Raw genomic sequence first — 16,747 nt, 5'->3', positions numbered from 1 at the left:
CCTCAAATATGAAGGGCCTTACACTGCAGAAGCCTACACACATCTTATTGAGATATTAGTGTTATTCAACACCATGTAGGATATGAGAATGTTGAATATGACAAACTAAAGACTTGCAATACTCATGATAAAAGAAGATGCAATGAAATGCTGTGCTTCCTCTTGACCTGTCCCATTAAAAGATAAGGTGCACCACTTCTGAATATAAATGTCAACATGTAAAGCTAGCAAGTCTTATCCTCCAAGCAAAGGTAACCATTTATGAACTACAGTATAGACATATGGCACAGTGACCTATGACCTCTAGAAGTCCCTCTCTAACACATGGTAGAACTACAGTATAATAATCACCACAAAGGCACTGCAAGGAATAATTTGCTAGAAACAACAAGCTGATTCACAGTAGCTAAAACAGCCTTACAAGCTTAGGAGATGAACCATGTTTTATTTACACCGAGTGCTGACTTTCTCAGCAACACTCTGGTTTGCCCGAAAAGTTATCTGCCGAACCAGGTCCTTCCAGCTGATGAGACTCATTGGGCCTCATAACAGCTGAGCTGGGGAGTGTCCGTTGTAGGCCTTCTGATTCTACACAACCGTCAGTTCGGTTTGTGGAAAGCCACCGGCCATCACTCCTCCCCTTGTCGCCATTTTTGGGACTCCTCCTGGCGTGCGTCTGGGTGAATCTGGTTCCTCATCCCCCCCAGCACGTTGGAGGTGGCCTCGGTAGCCATGATGAGAGGCTTGACCACAGCCGGTGGGAGCTGTCGCAAGACCCCGCCCACTGCCCCCGTCATGCCGCGCTGCTCATGCTCCCGTGTGGCCGTGTCATAGATGGTAAGAGCGGTGTCCGTAATTCCCTGAGGGGACAAACAAAGAGAAACATTGGTTACAGTCCTGAGATAACCACATGCAGTGTTCAAGTCTGGCAGCAGCACTACAAGGTGAAGAGATGTGAAGGTTCCGCAGAGCGAAGTTTACTTCTTTCACAACGCTGTAAGCGTTGGCTACTCCTTCCCGGAGATCAACTGGCTGATGAGCCAATCGGTAATGAGAGAATCGCTTCAGCCTCTTCATTTCCCTCTCATCAGATCCTGGAGACACCATGTCATAGGCGGTCTCTGCTGCTGCCTGAGGAGCCGAAAACAAAGAAAAACACACTGACATTAATGGATGGAGCCCGATACATGGATAAAACACAGGTTGAGAAGAAATGCACAACCTCTGTTGAAATGATTCTGGACTGGGGTCTGTGTTTTACCTGGATGGTCCGCACCATGCGGTTGGTAAGCTCCAGAGCAGCCATAGCGGTGCAGGTTCCAAAGGAGGCAGTACCCCGCTGTAGCCCACGTACAACCCGGCCATCCTTTCGGTACTGCTCTATCGGGAGCCACACCAGGTCCCGAACTCCCTGAACTGAACACAGGAGGAAAAGCGCGTTGATTTATTGATCAATGTTAGGCAGCATCCAGTGCCACCCAGTCAAACACGTTTTTCATAGTAACATCCATGCTATGTATAACAATCTTTTCTCCATTGATCCAAAACCGTACAGACTAATTACCACGGTGGCCAATGGGCCACAACAAACGACAACATTCATACAAAACAAAATAATCACTTTGCGAAGCACCCGAAACCACAGTCGATCAATATTTCCTACTAACCCAACTGTACCAGGGAGTGGATAGGTCCCACTCCACCCAACAGTCCTGGCAACTGGTTCTTCTTGATGTCATTCAGCCACTCATTTATTGCATATGAAAAAAGCTTATCCACACCCAACAGCCTGAAATGAAACACATACTTTACATAACAGCTTGTCTGTCATCGTATAACATAAGGAATAACCCAAATAAGTGTTGGTAGGTCCAACAATAACAAATCATTGTAATTTGAGGACTACTGACAAAACTTACCCTTGTCTGTAGCATAATCGCCTTAGTTTTAGCTCAGAGCAATTCAGCTGAGTCAACCCAATCACAATACCAGCAAATGTTCCCTGAAAGTGAGGAGCAGTCCAAAAACATATGCTACTGGGAGGGTACATATAATTTTCCCATTTATAAAGAACATGCTTCTTCATTTGAACAATGTCCATTATCTGAACAGAAAACAATGTGACTGTATATTGTATGTTTTTATAGATTGCTAAAACAACATACCTGATCCATTGAAACGTGTTTCCCATGGTAATCCAGACGTATGGGAACTTCAGATGTGAAACGAAACTCTCTGAGGTAAAACCAAACAAATATTTCATATTTTGGCAACCAACCCCATGAAAATGTAATGATTTGTATAACACAGGGAAGTTATAACACAGGGCTCAACCCAAAAAAATATATTTTCAAAAATATCACGCTTGTCCAACTGGAAACCGTAAGGCACCTCTACCTGAAGAAGATGGGCCGGTGGTCAGTGAATGCTGATGCACTGGCAGCTCCAGCTTCCCCAGAGTCGCTGTTACTGAAGAGGGTGAGGCCATTGAGGCTGGAGCTGGAGCGGCTCTGGGTAGGCACAGAGATGATGGGGGCAGGGTCCTGGCCTCCACCGCCATGCTTAGTAAAGCTGCACGAGACCTCTGGGGCAGACGGCTTCTTCATTGAAACGCACAGCGCTGCAGACAAACAAATGCATAAAACAAGAGTCAACATTTTGCGAAGACACCAATCATTAAATAAGCAATGAATAAAACGCTATTCAATATGCTTTAACGTACAGAAGCGGTTCTGTTGCAATGTCCACATGAGAATGTTCAAATAAAACCACTAACGTTCGAGGTTCGTGGCTAAGTTTGATATGATCATAATTCTACTGATTATATATATATATATATATATAAACAACATATCACAAATTCAGACCAAAATGGGAGGATAAAAAAAAAATATCAGACTGCATCTTTAAAGGAGATATCCTTAATTTTTTCCCACCTTGTGGAAGTTAACTGAATTAAAGCAACAACAATTTGCATTCAAACCAACTCTCCCATTATAACGCACAGGTTAGGTTTCACTTTCTTGGCTTCGATCATCTGTGATGTGAGAGGAGAGAGAAGCTGCAGCTTTTGTTGACCAACAGAAATTCAGCATTTTAGGCTGTACATTTGTATACACGTCACACATGACATAGTACACAATCTTTGGAGTCCACTTTCTGCTCCACAAGACCTCTTTTCCAACTAGTGGCCAAAAATCCAGGAATGAGTCTTTGAAAATAGTTGAAATTTGCTTAAGTTTAATATATAATTTTGTTTATTCTGCAAAACATTAAAGTTTGTATGCAAATGTGATGTCCATAGTGACAGCGATGCAATCAACTACCAAAAGCAATTTTACCTTCTTGATCAGTTGGAGAAAACATTTCAACTTCAGCAGCAAGGCTGGCAAAGAAGTCCTTCAGGAAAAACAATGCATCCTACAAGAAAAGAATGCTGGTGTCATTTAAATAGAACTTGAGGGACATTACATTTTAGTCATTGTTCTTTCTTTAGCTCACCTGGTCAATGTTGAGGCGAAGGGGCATGAGGGAAACTCTCAGACAGCACTCCTGCGGTGCCTGCCCGGTCTCTGAACACATGTGTAGAGCCCTAACCGTCAGCTGCAAGACGACAAACAACCAATCACACTGTGCATCAATGTGGCACCACCACCACCACCACCCTTTGATCATAATACCATGGACATGATCGCAGTTCTGCCCGACAGTCTTGCTCACCATGTTTGAGTGGGCTTTGCGAGGCATCTCCTTGCTGGAGTACAGGTACAAGAACTTGTTCATCTGGGAGGTGGCCAGTCTGTCCCTGATCTCCAGGTCCTGAACGATGAATACCTGCCGTGACACAGGCTGGTCCGCTGCTGCTCCCTGAGCCACCGGAGCCATGGGGTAGACCTCATGCTGGAACCGCACCTGGGAAAGGCGTTTGTGAACATGAGCTTTACGCTCTTCAGCACATAGCCTGCAAGTCGAATGTTTAGGAGGCGGGGGCGTGTCATCATGTCCTCTAACCTTGCTGAGCTGGATCTCCATGAGGACGTCAGGGTTCCGTCCTCTCCCCCCACCAGCCCTTCTTCCAGCCCTGCTCTGTCTGACGGTGGTCTGGGAGGGGGAGCTGTGTGGGGTACACCTTCAACATAACATCAACACCTCGTCATCTACTGCACCCTTTTCACCATTACTGAACATATGGATCAGTCACCATCCTGTCGTTAGACCCACGCACGCACAGCCTCACCCCCGGCTTCTAGCTGGAGAGGAGGTGAACGTCACACTCCCAAAGTCCTTCCCCCCGTAAAGGTGCCAGATGACGGAGATCTCCCTGATGAGGTATCGCACCTCTGGGACGGGGAAGTTCACGGCTCCCCTGCTGGACTCGCTGTTGTCCAGCGGCTGGCCAAAGTGGTCGTCTTTGATCTCGATGGAGTCTGGCGTCAACTTATTTACCACTGGCTCCTCGTCACGATCCTGAGACAATAAACACACTCTTCACACCAATGGACTGCAGCTAAACACATACTGACTGAGCTACTTTATGAGATGGACACTCTTACGTCTGCTCTGGACCCCGGGGTCTCGAGAATACAGAAGTCGTCCGTCTCCGGAGCCAGTTTGGGGGCTGGGGTGATGAGGGGGGAGTGGAGGGTGGGGTAAGTGGGGCTCGGCTCCTGCGGGAGATTCCCACTCTCGTCCGGGAAAAGGAAGAGGTCAGAACGAGGAGGTTCGAGGTCATGATCCTGTTCCTTGTGTATTCCTGTTGGAGGTTGAGGAGGGTGTGAGACCAGTTGGGTCGAGTCAGATGAACTAACATGCGTCCAGTGAATGTTAAGCGCTTGATTAGGTTTCTGACCGTTGTGTTGCAGTGCCAGGGCGTGCTGGCTGTCATTCTCCTCCATGGCCTCACTCATTAGGTCCTGCAGCATCTGCTGTTCAGCCTCGGGGAGTAGAACAGTCTGGGAAGGGGGCCGGCTTGGAGCTTCCAGCTGGCCCCATATACAAGGACATCAGTTTTTACAATCACACTGGTATAAAATAGACATTCCAGACTCCTCAAGGCCCATTCACTGCTCTTCACCCCCAAGGGAACAATTTGGTTTAGCGTACTGGCCATGATAAATCACATGTATTGGAGGGATATTCATGCTGACCTTGGGTCTCTGCTTGGAGCTGGTGCTCTTGGCCTCTGGTCCTGGTGGGGGCAGCAGGTCTCCATAGCTGGCAACATACTGGATGAGGTTCATAAGAGCAGCACAGGAGTCTGAACATGTTCTGATGTGGATGACGTCACTGGAGCAGCGTAGCTCAAATCTGGGCTCTGTCTGTTCAAAGGCGTAACGACAACATTGGTTCAACGGTGCCATCTTGTTGTTGGAAAGACGTTCTCATCGACCTACAGATGTTGTCAGCGCTTACCAATTCTCTGTCTGCACCAGGTTTGACCGCTGTGATCCTTAACTCTAATGTCCCCATGTCTACCACCTGCACATAGTCTGCAAAGAAAGCACATGGTTACTGGTCCAATTAACTTTGTTTTAACAGACTGCCCTTCGCAAACTGGAAATATTCCCAGAACTTAAACAACCAGGATTACAACGTTCCAAAAACAAATTAATTTGCTGTAGTTCTCCAACATGCAAACATTTAGGCGTTATCTTTATTTAGAATACAAAACAAAATGTTTTTCTAAACAAAATTATGATTTAGTTGTTTTCCAGAAAAAAAGTAGTAAACGAAACATTGAGTGTCAAAGCAATTCAAGAGACTTTTGTTGGCACCAAGCTGACCATCACAGTACAAATTCAACTAGGAAACCCAATGGGTAGCGAAATGTACCCAGCAAATTTCCCAATTCAGGAAGCCCTATAAGTTCATCACAGACTAGCTCCTCCCTCCCCATATATAATATTTCAATCCATATTGTCCAATTTCTCATTTCTACATTCTTTGGAATTGCTGCTAGTTCATTGTAATGTATATTTTTGCCATAATTTTTGCTTTATATCTTTTTTAATGCTTACTGCATAGATGCAGTGTGCCATGTCACAAGTATTTCACTGTTCAGAATGACGCTTTGCGTTTGACTTTGACTCAGGTGTCAAGTGCCTGCAAAGCTAAGTGAGGCCATCAGGTGAGTGAGCATGCACTCACACGCGTTGACTAACGTGACTTGACTTTCTGATTATCAGAGCAGTGTGGGGGGGGGCAGAAAGGTATGACATTGAACCCCAGGGTTCAGGGGTAGTTCTGATGTGTCAGGGCCATTGATACATTAAGATATGACAAAATTAGGGAAGTGAAGAAATGTGATGTCCTTTATTTAAACATAGTACAATTATCGACACCTGTGTTATGAAAACATTTGTGCCAGCCTAAAAACTATTCTGGGAACTTTCAGAGAATCCATTTTAGTTTGCAGGGCATGTTAAAGCATCTTTGAATTTAATATTTGTACTACAGTGTGACTCACCTCGCATTAGGTTTACAGAGACAGCATTGCTCTTGTCAGACAGGAACAAAGCTGCCTCATCCAAGATGATCCTACAAACAAAAAGGAAAATACTGAACTAGCCCCTGGCGTGTTACTTATGATTTCCTACCAATGAGATGATCCGCGCTGAAAAGTACCTTAGAGTGGAGGAAGAGTGGTCCAAGGAGACACTGCTGGAGATACTGAACGTCTCCACAACCAACAGGGACCGGAGTGGCAGGTACAGGGGTCTGCCCAGAGAATACGGCACATTCAAATACATAGCTGCCTGTAGTCTAGGGCAAGGGTTCCCAAACTATTTTATTATTACATCACTCTCATTGCACTATAAATGCAGACTATCACCCACAAAAACAAATCTACAAAATGCCCCTTTAATAAAAACACACTAAATACTATCACTGAATAATACCCGCAGCCTAGAGAGCAGTACCCGCAGCCCAGAGAGCAGTACCCGCAGCCTAGAGAGCAGTACCCGCAGCCTAGAGAGCAGTACCCGCAGCCTAGAGAGCAGTACCCGCAGCCTAGAGAGCAGTACCCGCAGCCTAGAGAGCAGTACCCGCAGCCTAGAGAGCAGTACCCGCAGCCTAGAGAGCAGTACCCGCAGCCTAGAGAGCAGTACCCGCAGCCTAGAGAGCAGTACCCGCAGCCTAGAGAGCAGTACCCGCAGCCTAGAGAGCAGTACCCGCAGCCTAGAGAGCAGTACCCGCAGCCTAGAGAGCAGTACCCGCAGCCTAGAGAGCAGTACCCGCAGCCTAGAGAGCAGTACCCGCAGCCTAGAGAGCAGTACCCGCAGCCTAGAGAGCAGTACCTGTAGTCTAGAGAGCAGCTCCACAGGTGGAGATGAAGAGTTGTGACTGAAGCTGGCGGGGTGTAACCCAACACAGGCTCATCAGACACATTCAGAAAGTCCACTATCTGTAACACAGAAAACCAAACGACTGACCAGACAGGAGTAAGGTTAAACATTGAAGACACCTTGGAGGGACGCGTGATGAACAGGTTACCTGGTCATACCAGCCCAGTTTGGGGGGAACCACTCGATGCTGAAGTGTGGCCCCTCTCACACCCACGGCAATCAGAAACTCCTGCAGAGGAAACACAGACTGACGTGAGATACACATCCCACTGTCTCTCCACAGCAGAGTTTGTCAAAAGTGAATGCACATCAACATCGGATATGGAAAACGGCTGTATCAACCTTGACATTGCGCTCCATGTTCTGGGAAGAGATCTTGACGGCGACAGACAGCATGCTGTGGGCCTCCAGGCCGATGCCCTCTGAGGGAGACACCCTATCAGGAGCCGTTTCCGAGGGATAGATAGCCGGCTCCAGCCAATGAGGACGCGTCCTGCAGGGCAGCTTGATGTCGGACACAGGGGTGTCTCCCTCAACAACCCCTAGGTAGATGGATGTAAGCCAATACAGTGTAACATACGAATGCTGTGCATCACCATGAGCAGAGGCAAAGTAAAATAATATAAAAGTGCCATGGCTTAATGTGTTACCTTGGTGATAGAGGCGGATGTCACTGGTGTGGAAGCAGATGTAGTGCTGGTCTTTGTAACCTTCGTATCGTGTCACACTAAACAACACACCATTTCTCACCTCCAACCAGAACTCTCCATGTTGGGTTTTCACACCCATCTTATCCTCTCGCTGGAAAAAAAAATAATCAAATCGTGATGAGTTTTTGTTGTTGTTGGCACCAGTCAGCCGAACTGCCTCAGAGAAAAGAGACCCGTTTAAATGCGATATCACGGAGACATGGCAGATGACTGTGACTCAGGGTTACCTTAGTGTTGTGTGTCTGCAGGGCCACGAGGCCATGGCTGACAGTAAGGATGACAGAGAACAGGCTCTGGGAGGTCTTACTCTGGGCCTTGGGCTTCTTCTTCCTGCGAGATCTGAAGCACTGCTCAGAGGCAGGAGAGTAATAATGCATGGTTTCCTCTTCTGACCCGCTGTCCTCCTCTACAGTCATAAACCACAGGACAACACAGCAATGAGTATGACATGAGGTATTAACATTTTTACCGAGGATTTCAACAGAAGTAAAACTTTTTAAATTATAGAATTACTCGTATCCATATTTGTAGCATCCATTATTGGGAAAGAGCATAAACACAGAACAACCCAGGGGATGACAAAGGTGATTCCAATTGTCCCCTTAGTACATCCTAACATCATCCTAAAATTATTAATGCACACAAGAGTGCACTATGGACTTAGGAAAGCAGTGAATGAGGTTGAGAGGTAGCAGATGTTGGTACTGTGGGGACAGCCTCACCCTCAGGGCCAGTAGAGCGGAATGTGCTAAAACTGTCCTTGGTGTAGTGGGCGGTGTCCTTGGTGTAGTGGGCGGTGTTGATCAGCTGGCTGGCTACAGAGAGTCCTACTCCATATGGCATGTTCTCCACGGTCTCCACAGGCGATGGGGCATTGGGCTCCCATAACAGCAGATCATTATTTATCCTGCCCGATGAGAGAGGGGAGTGGATTCGAGATACCTCACATAACCCTGAAATATAATCTTGCCAAATTTGGTGAGATGCTCGATCAGGTTTTGAATGAAGACGTGAGAAATGGAGTCATGTTTTTTGCTTCGCCAACCCCCACTCCATTATTACATATAGGCTTTGAAATCCCAACCTTAGTTTATACATTGTCACCACTCCAGCCAGATGTTCAAAAAATAAGTAAACAAATATCCACGCATTGGAACTAATGCTGCTAGTAATCTAATGCAGGATGTAGCAAGCTGACAGGTCTAGGGTACCAGCCTTTTAACATGGTCTGTCCACAAGAAAGGAAAGGCAGAGGAAAGTCATTATCAAAAATAATTTTAATTGACTAAACAGTAAGTGTTGAGGTAGAAGCAGTGATGGATCTATTGTGAGTGTAGTTTTACATGCAGAGGTAACTTAACAAGTTCCCCAGGTTCTTTGTGCACATTACCTGTTATGCAGTTTCTCATAAAAGGCCTTGTTGGGTAATGATAATTGCACATTTGGCAAGCACAGCTCTAAAATGAAACGGGAATTGCTCATGGTCTTCTCCTGGAACTCAGTCATCTCAGCCACATCACCAGGAATGACCATCTGAGAAGAGGGGAAGAAACATAAAACATGTCGTTTTGTCAGTCCTAACGTTGACCTATCAAAAAGGACATCGGTCAAATGAGATCAATAGCCCTGTGTTCGTACTTCCTCATTCTCATACATAACACGGCGTGAGGAGAAGGGGGAGGGTTCAGGCTTTCCAAAATCACAGACATCCTTCAGTGAGTGGGCACCTCCCCCCTCTTCTTCCTCCTCAGGGGAGTGGCCCTCAGCCCCCTCGTCCTCCTCAGCAGTCACACGCTCCAGGATGGAGTGGACAGTGGTGGGGTTGACCTTCAGCACCACTCTGAAGGGGCAGCGGGGTTAGTAACCTTTAAAAGATGAGTACTTGGCATGACATGAAGCAGCACAATACTACATGAAAGGCATACAGTACCGGGGCCAGTCAAACTTCCCGCTGTCAGAGATGGTCATGTCTCCATCCATGGTGTGGGAGACCCTGAGGAACCTGCCAGCAGGCTGGTCCTCCTCCTCCTGGAACCTCCCTGCGAGAATGGAGGTGTTGATGAACAATATCTACCATCACGTGGTTCTGGCTTGAAGGCTCTGCTGTCTCTTAGCAGGGTGGCTGGTGCGTGAACAACTGGGTGACATACATACCAACTAGCTCCCTGAAGGTGAGCTCCATCTTGGTTTGCTCGGGGGAGCTGCCCCCTATGAACTCCGTCTTCACCTCCAAGTCCTCAATCTCCACGTGCAGAACTTCCTTCTGCAGGGACTTCTTGAACCAGGGTCCCCTCTCCTGGTCTGAGCGAAGGTCTGGGATGGGAAAGCGCACCACCAGGTTCAACACCGGTGCGTTCACTGTGATGGACACGTGAGTGTTGGCTGGAGTGCGGCTGTCATCAAGGAAAACCTCGGTAAAGGCCTTGTGCTGTGTGGTGGGTAGAAACGGTCTGAGAGGGGTGTGGTTTTTTTATTGCAATTGCAACAATCAAATTTGTCACAAAATGCGTTCACAAACAGGTAGCTGGTTTTGAACGCCGGCTTACTTTAAGGTTCAAAATGTAAACACATGTAAATAAAGAGTTAAAAAGTCTTGACGCAGTGATGAAGTGGGGGAAGAGCGGGTAACGACAGTCCTCACCAAGCTGATGTGTTTATTATAGGACGTGTACATGTGAGAGGACATCATCTCGGTGGTCACCAGTTTCTGTGGCTGAAGAAGAGAGTTAAGGCGGTCCACAATACTGATGTCCATTTCAGAGCGGACTGCCCCCAATTCCACCTGAAAGTCAGCCTTCCTGGGCATAGTACTCAGACGCACCTGTCCCCCCTGGAAGAAGACATTTAACATGGGCAAGGTGCAGAATGGCTCCTGTACAGGGTGGGCTAAATCCTAATTTGAGACACACTTTATTTGAATCCCCGCAGAAATGACAGTTTGGCATTACTGCGTAGATGACGCAGAATAAGGTTAGAGGTGCTTGAGTGTCAAAAACCGAGTTGTGGAAATAGGATTCTAATTAGCAAATTGCAGCTTTTCAAATCTGATGAACGTGTGCCGTTACCTGCGGCCCTCTGCGTTCTGCCAGTTTGTAGAGTAGATGAAGGCAGGTGACAGATGGCGACTCGGTGGGGACTGGGGTGTCAAATGTCAGGAGCTGACGTGGGACAGAAAGAGGGGACATCAACACGGTGAAGCATCTCTATAAGTACATGACACGCATGCCTAGATCAAATAACAGATAAAAAAAAAAAATGATAATAACATTTGCAGATGCTTCCTGTTTGTGACACCTAATCTGAGGACTGGGACACGGTGGTGTGAGTGGGTGCTGTTGCTGGGTAGGCCTTTACCTCAGTGTACTGGACCCCTCTCTGAAACACACCGCTGGGAGCGTCGGAGGGGAAGAGACACTCCAATAGCTCCATCTGGCCCAGGGACACGTCGGTGCTGAAGGTGCGCAGGCTGGAACCCTGACAGTGCTCATAAGTCACCTTCATCCCCTGAGCCACAAACCTGGAGAGGGAGAGCACAGGTGTGTGTGTGTGTTAGATACAGCTGCGAGTCAAGACACAGAGGACGTTGAGGACATGTAAAATCTAAACGTCAATGCGGTCACCTGAGGTGGTCGTAGGGGCAGGCCTCGTCAAACACTGTCCTCAGCTGGATGAACCCAGCCGGGGGGAGCTGGTCCGAGCAGACCACCCTGAAGAAGTCTATGGCCATGGGTGCCAAGGGACTGGGCGCAGTGTCCGGCGGGGGCAGGGGGTCGATGTGGAGGACACACACAGCCAGGCTCCCCATAGTCAGCCTGAAGACCAGCTCTGGCCTGGATTCATCTCCATGGGCTTTGGATGGGTGGGCTGACACAGAAAAAGACTGCCATGACATTTTTGTTTTCTCCCATGTCAAACAATGTGAAGTTCAGAAAGTTACGGTCTCAAGAACTGAAAGAGAACACAGACACGAAGAGCAACCCATCCCATCTGGTCAAATTACTCTGCAAGGAACAGAGAGAAAATGTGTGATCCTAATACATACAGGTCTGTCTTAGCAGCTTGTGCTGGAGAGGTGAGTCCCGCATCATGAATGGGCTGTCCTGGGCCTGCTTCTCCCTCTGTCTGGGCACATCCAGGTAATCATCCCACTGGGTCTTAGAGGACAAAAGTTTTTTTTTTGTATTAGGTCACCATTAGGTCTGATGAACAATATAACAATGGAAAATACTTAGAGGTGTACCATGGCATTGCCAGAAGGAGACTGTCCCGGAGAGGGGGAATAGTTACTGTTGAGTGACAGGTCCAGGTCCACAGTGGGCGGATCCCCAAGGGGAGGAAGTGACGACAGGCTGTGAGACATGTCCATGTCAGCCATGGAAAAGAAGACGTCCTCTGCTCCGACAAACAAGCAGACAGACAACTGATCAAGCCACTGCTTATCATATTTCGATACAGTAAAGGCGTAGAATAAAAATAAATGCGCAGTATAAATCATCAGGCTTCTGAACATAGTGGGTGGGGCTAAGAGTTTATCCCGACCTCTGCTGGACACAGTTCTGGTGGTCTGGCTGTCAAAAAGGTCAGGGTCTGCTCCAGCCATCGTGGAGTCTTTCTTCAAGCAGCGGTTTAGCTCCATGTGGAGCCGATACTCATCCTCTTGTTGCATTGGACGGTTCCTCTTGTCCTTCCCCCACTCTGGTCCACCTTTTCACACAGAAGCAGAGGCCTTTAGTGTTTCACTCACAAACATCTGACGCAGCTCCGTTTGAGATATCATCATCAAATTGGCTTCACCAACCTGCGCCTGAAAAAACTCCAAACATGTCCAGAAGTAAGTGAACTTGCCGTGGCGATAACAGCACAATCATTGTGCTTATCTGTCCGTCAACATCCAACTGAAAAACAAAGCAAAACATTTAAGACTAAAGACAATAGGCATTTTGATGCATTTTAATGCATCCAACTTTCAGAGCTGATGTGCCCTTCAAATATGTGACAGCGTTTCACCAACCTTTGCTCCAGGCATAGTGTGGTTCTGTTTCAGGACAAGTGACAGTTCAATTTTGCCACTAAGATGACCAATCTGCATGGGCTCAAAAGGTGTTGCAGAAGAAACAGGCTCTGTGAACTGGGGGTGTGGCTCACAAATAATTCTTGGGTTCCAGCTTGGGGATAGCTTTGCCTCGGTCTCCTGAGGAGGTATAGAAAAGGGAAAGGCAAGTGAGTGAGGGATCCATTCTATATGCAGAAAACTACAAAGGGGGCATTTTTATGTAGACCCACAGCAGGGGTGGGCGAGGACTTCAAGCCGGCTCGGGCTGTCTCGGAGAACTCGTCCCAGAAGACGGTGACTCCCTCCAGCTGCAGGTTTTTATGTGCAAACGTGGTAGGCTGGTGCACATTCACATTGGAGCTCTCCTCGCCGGTCTCATCACAGTACACAATCCTGGACAACACAATACCAGTAAGGGTGTAAGTGTATACAGAGTGTAAAATTATCTAAAATCGAAAATAAATATCTAAGGAAATGTACTTGTGCACTACTTGAACTTACTTGTTGATTCGCATCTCAAGAGCTATTCCGGTTTTGGAATTCTCTGGAACATGTTCGATTCGGAGGACCGTGTCCAAAAAAGTTACCTTGACTCTCCTCAGAACTTAAGAAATTAGAAAGAAGACATAGTTATCAATCCTCTGTTACTTGAAAAGAAGGCCCAATCAAGTTTTAATGTTACGGTTATAATATGCCAAACCTGTCTCTATGGTCTCTGCAAACTTCTCCAATCCCTCCAGGGGCTGGAAGCTCTCCCCCAAGTCATCGGTTAGTCTCTGACTCAGACACTCTTTGGCAAGCTGCATGCTGCTCGTCATGAAGCTGGACCAGTACATAGGTTCCATACCGGAAGCTACTGGCAAACCATAAAAAGCAGTAATGGTCAATCTAGCATCACCACTAGCGATGATAATTAACAGTGTGAGATGATGACAAAGAGGAGACAAATCCACAGACCTATACGCGGTCTAGGTCTGAACACCATCTCCAACCCTTTGACCTCCAGGGCACAGTTCTCTTGTAGCAGGGATGACCATGGTACAGTCAGTGAAATGGTCTGGATAAAGCCCTCTATTACCTCAAAGGGGGCATCCACAGACTCAAGGATCTCGTTTAAAGACTGAGGTGGAAAAAACAGTGCTCAGACAAAGGGACACAGAATTATAAATTATCTGTCTAAATACCAAATGTTGAACTTACCCACTTGTCCAACGGCACTTGAGCCAATGATCCAGTGCCTTGATAGAGATCTAAGCTAAGCTGATCCAAGCTCAACTTCTCTTGAAGGAAATTACCCAAATACCGATGCAAAAGGTATCTGCATGCCCGCTTTTTTATAGACTCTGAAAATGGCCAAGGCATGTTGGTCTGATATTTGTGGTGACTTCCAAATTGGTATTGAATTACGTATTAAACAAATATGTTGTATGGAGGATGTTTGATGACTATATATTGATTCTTAAACAATTTAGCATGGGTAGTATCGGCCTTGTCATCCTGGTGATTTCCAAAAATCGGTCAAATGTAAACCTAAACATCCTCTATGCAGAGTGAGAAATCTTTGGAGGTATGCCACAATAATTCCAACTTCAGTTTGCCGAACCTGCCAATGAAATGACATAAAATTGAAACTTAACTATACACTTTATCACCACACCTAGATGACATGTTATGATTAAGCATTAAAACGTATGGTATATGGCCAAAGCAAAGTCCCTGGGCACAGCACCCATCCGAGGTATAATGGCAACATACCACAAACCCCTGAGACGCCTTAGTGCAATTATAAATGGGTAACCAACGCAATGACAGCAGTAAAAAGAGATGTTATACCCGTGGAGTGGTCTTTTACCACGACTATCAGCCAATACACATTAAGGATTCGATCACCCGGTTTGTGTCTGTACAGTACCATGTACAGCAATATTACTTCTGGTGTAATTCCTAGTAGGTGAGGTATACAGTAAATAGCATTACTGTTACTAGATGCACTGTAGTTACAAAACCCTGACTTCCAAGCTCAGGGCTAACATCTCAAAAGAACTCGCTGGGCATTACCGGCTCTGGCCTGCTAACATCGGGTGTCTGCTCGCTTGATAATCCTGTACATAAAGTTAACGTGACCGTTAACTGGAAGGTTCCGACATTTAGATAGCTAGCGTTTTAATGGTTGAGTAAATAGAATCGTACATATTACTGTAAAGCAAAGATGTGACTGGTATGACAAGGTTGCCAGGTGTCGATACAATGGCTAACAAGTATAATCCACAGAGCAGCAGCGATTTATTGTTGTTGTATGTCATCTGAGATTGTTGGCTAACCCCGACTGGCTAGCATGAACCTCTCTTCAACATTGTGGACTCGAACTAGAGTTTGTCTAATATTATACTCTTCTTAATATAGAATAAATGACAGAGTAAGACAACGTGTTACATGCTACATAATAAGATGTATAAAGGCATTTGATCACGGGATTGCTTGCATTGCTCACCTTTCTGCATGAATTGTTTACAAACACTTTCATGACTCCGCACCATTGTTCCGTCGTACATTAAAAAAAGAGAAACGGGACGACGTAGATAACCGAACTCCACCCCTTTATCTAAGTCGAACGGTGTAGAATTAATTTCATGTATATATCCTAATATGTAACTAATTTCTTTTCAGCTACAAATTGAATTTCAACAATTCAATCGTTAATTTGCAGCAGACTGATAATAAAACCTTGTCCATAATATCACCCTTTGAAAAACAAGTCATAGAAGGCTGGACACAATTTTATTTCAGAAAATAATTTCTTAAAAAACAAGAGAACAAATGTTGAAAAAAATATGGTTAGGCTGAAATATTATTACATGTTCGTTTTAATACATTTCTGACGAATACCATCTTTGTTGATCACCCGGAAGTACAACAAAGCCAAGGATTAGCGATTAGCGTCATAGTTGAACCGAACCATCGCCGGCAACATTTGAGATTCGGTAACAACAATAATACTTCCGGTTATCGGATTTTGCCTTCAAAATAAAAGTGATTTGATATGATGAAGTTGAACTTGTTCTAGTATGTAATACTTGGAAGTTGGTTATAACGTGATATTATTGTAAAAAAAAAAAGTTTATCTAAAAAGTATGAAACTTTAACTCTAAAGTTGGTACAGCAGGCTTATGGCCGGTAAGTCTTTGACAATTATTTTAGATTGTTGGCTAAATTGATAAATAATCATCAAGTAAAGTAGTGAGTAGCACCTCCATTAACACAAGGAATAATATATCAATACTGATGGCTATTCAGCAATTTCGAATGTGGTCAGTGGTATGGGCGGATTAAAATGACTGCAACAATTGCAAATACATAGTTCCCCTTGATTTTCCAGCATATTTTCATTCTATACAGTCTCCTGAACATTTCCTACAATACATTTACTGTAGCGTATAGAATAGTTTTTTCTGTATGAGGCAATATTTATCCCATGTACAGCCTATTGTTGTGTTTTGCATTGGTGGCTGGTAGCTTGTTTTAATACCCACTTTTTACTGAAATTAATCTTAAATATGAACAAATATAATTTTTTGTCTATGTTTTGAGAGGTACGTTTTCTTAAACAATTATTAAATTCAATGAGTCAGTTATGAAGT

The 16,747-nt window shown here is 45.6% G+C and overlaps 1 protein-coding gene across 2 annotated transcripts; it reads right to left on the bottom strand.

The window, feature by feature from the left end:
- Nucleotides 1–425: 425 nt before the first annotated feature.
- Nucleotides 426–15,814, bottom strand: atg2b (autophagy related 2B). Of its 2 annotated transcripts, none has more exons than XM_010897895.5 (43): nt 15,601–15,814; nt 14,310–14,712; nt 14,067–14,229; nt 13,810–13,965; nt 13,611–13,713; nt 13,340–13,502; nt 13,068–13,247; nt 12,855–12,951; nt 12,596–12,760; nt 12,297–12,448; nt 12,099–12,210; nt 11,677–11,920; nt 11,411–11,573; nt 11,122–11,214; nt 10,698–10,886; nt 10,211–10,484; nt 9,987–10,095; nt 9,695–9,896; nt 9,447–9,589; nt 8,779–8,963; nt 8,284–8,462; nt 7,997–8,147; nt 7,689–7,888; nt 7,495–7,575; nt 7,299–7,405; nt 6,625–6,717; nt 6,467–6,537; nt 5,413–5,489; nt 5,148–5,318; nt 4,850–4,982; nt 4,554–4,753; nt 4,238–4,467; nt 4,012–4,129; nt 3,721–3,912; nt 3,502–3,603; nt 3,342–3,420; nt 2,398–2,620; nt 2,166–2,235; nt 1,920–2,002; nt 1,668–1,789; nt 1,262–1,416; nt 982–1,131; nt 426–860 (listed from the first exon to the last, which is right to left on the bottom strand). In XM_010897895.5, exons 2-43 carry the CDS (start codon nt 14,469–14,471, stop codon nt 630–632), a joined length of 6,273 nt encoding a protein of 2,090 aa, XP_010896197.2. In that variant the 5' UTR covers nt 14,472–14,712; nt 15,601–15,814; the 3' UTR covers nt 426–629. The 2 variants fall into 2 exon arrangements, with proteins under 2 accessions (XP_010896197.2, XP_012992957.2); XM_013137503.4 differs by having other exon boundaries at nt 13,810–13,962.
- Between the last annotated feature and the right edge of the window lie 933 nt (nt 15,815–16,747).

This window comes from Esox lucius, chromosome 15 (assembly GCF_011004845.1).
Source record: "Esox lucius isolate fEsoLuc1 chromosome 15, fEsoLuc1.pri, whole genome shotgun sequence".
NCBI lineage: Eukaryota > Metazoa > Chordata > Actinopteri > Esociformes > Esocidae > Esox > Esox lucius.
Note: the sequence above shows the minus strand (reverse complement) of the source record. Positions and strands in the feature narration are given on the sequence as shown.

Excerpts from the sequence above, each read along its gene's own strand:
- atg2b (XM_010897895.5), bottom strand. The coding sequence starts at position 14,471 with ATGCCTTGGCCATTTTCAGAGTCTATAAAAAAGCGGGCATGCAGATAC. Across the intron at positions 11,215-11,410 it reads GAGGGGTCCAGTACACTGAG|CTCCTGACATTTGACACCCC; the intron begins GTAAAGGCCTAC and ends GTCCCACGTCAG. Across the intron at positions 4,468-4,553 it reads CCCCGGGGTCCAGAGCAGAC|GATCGTGACGAGGAGCCAGT; the intron begins GTAAGAGTGTCC and ends TTATTGTCTCAG.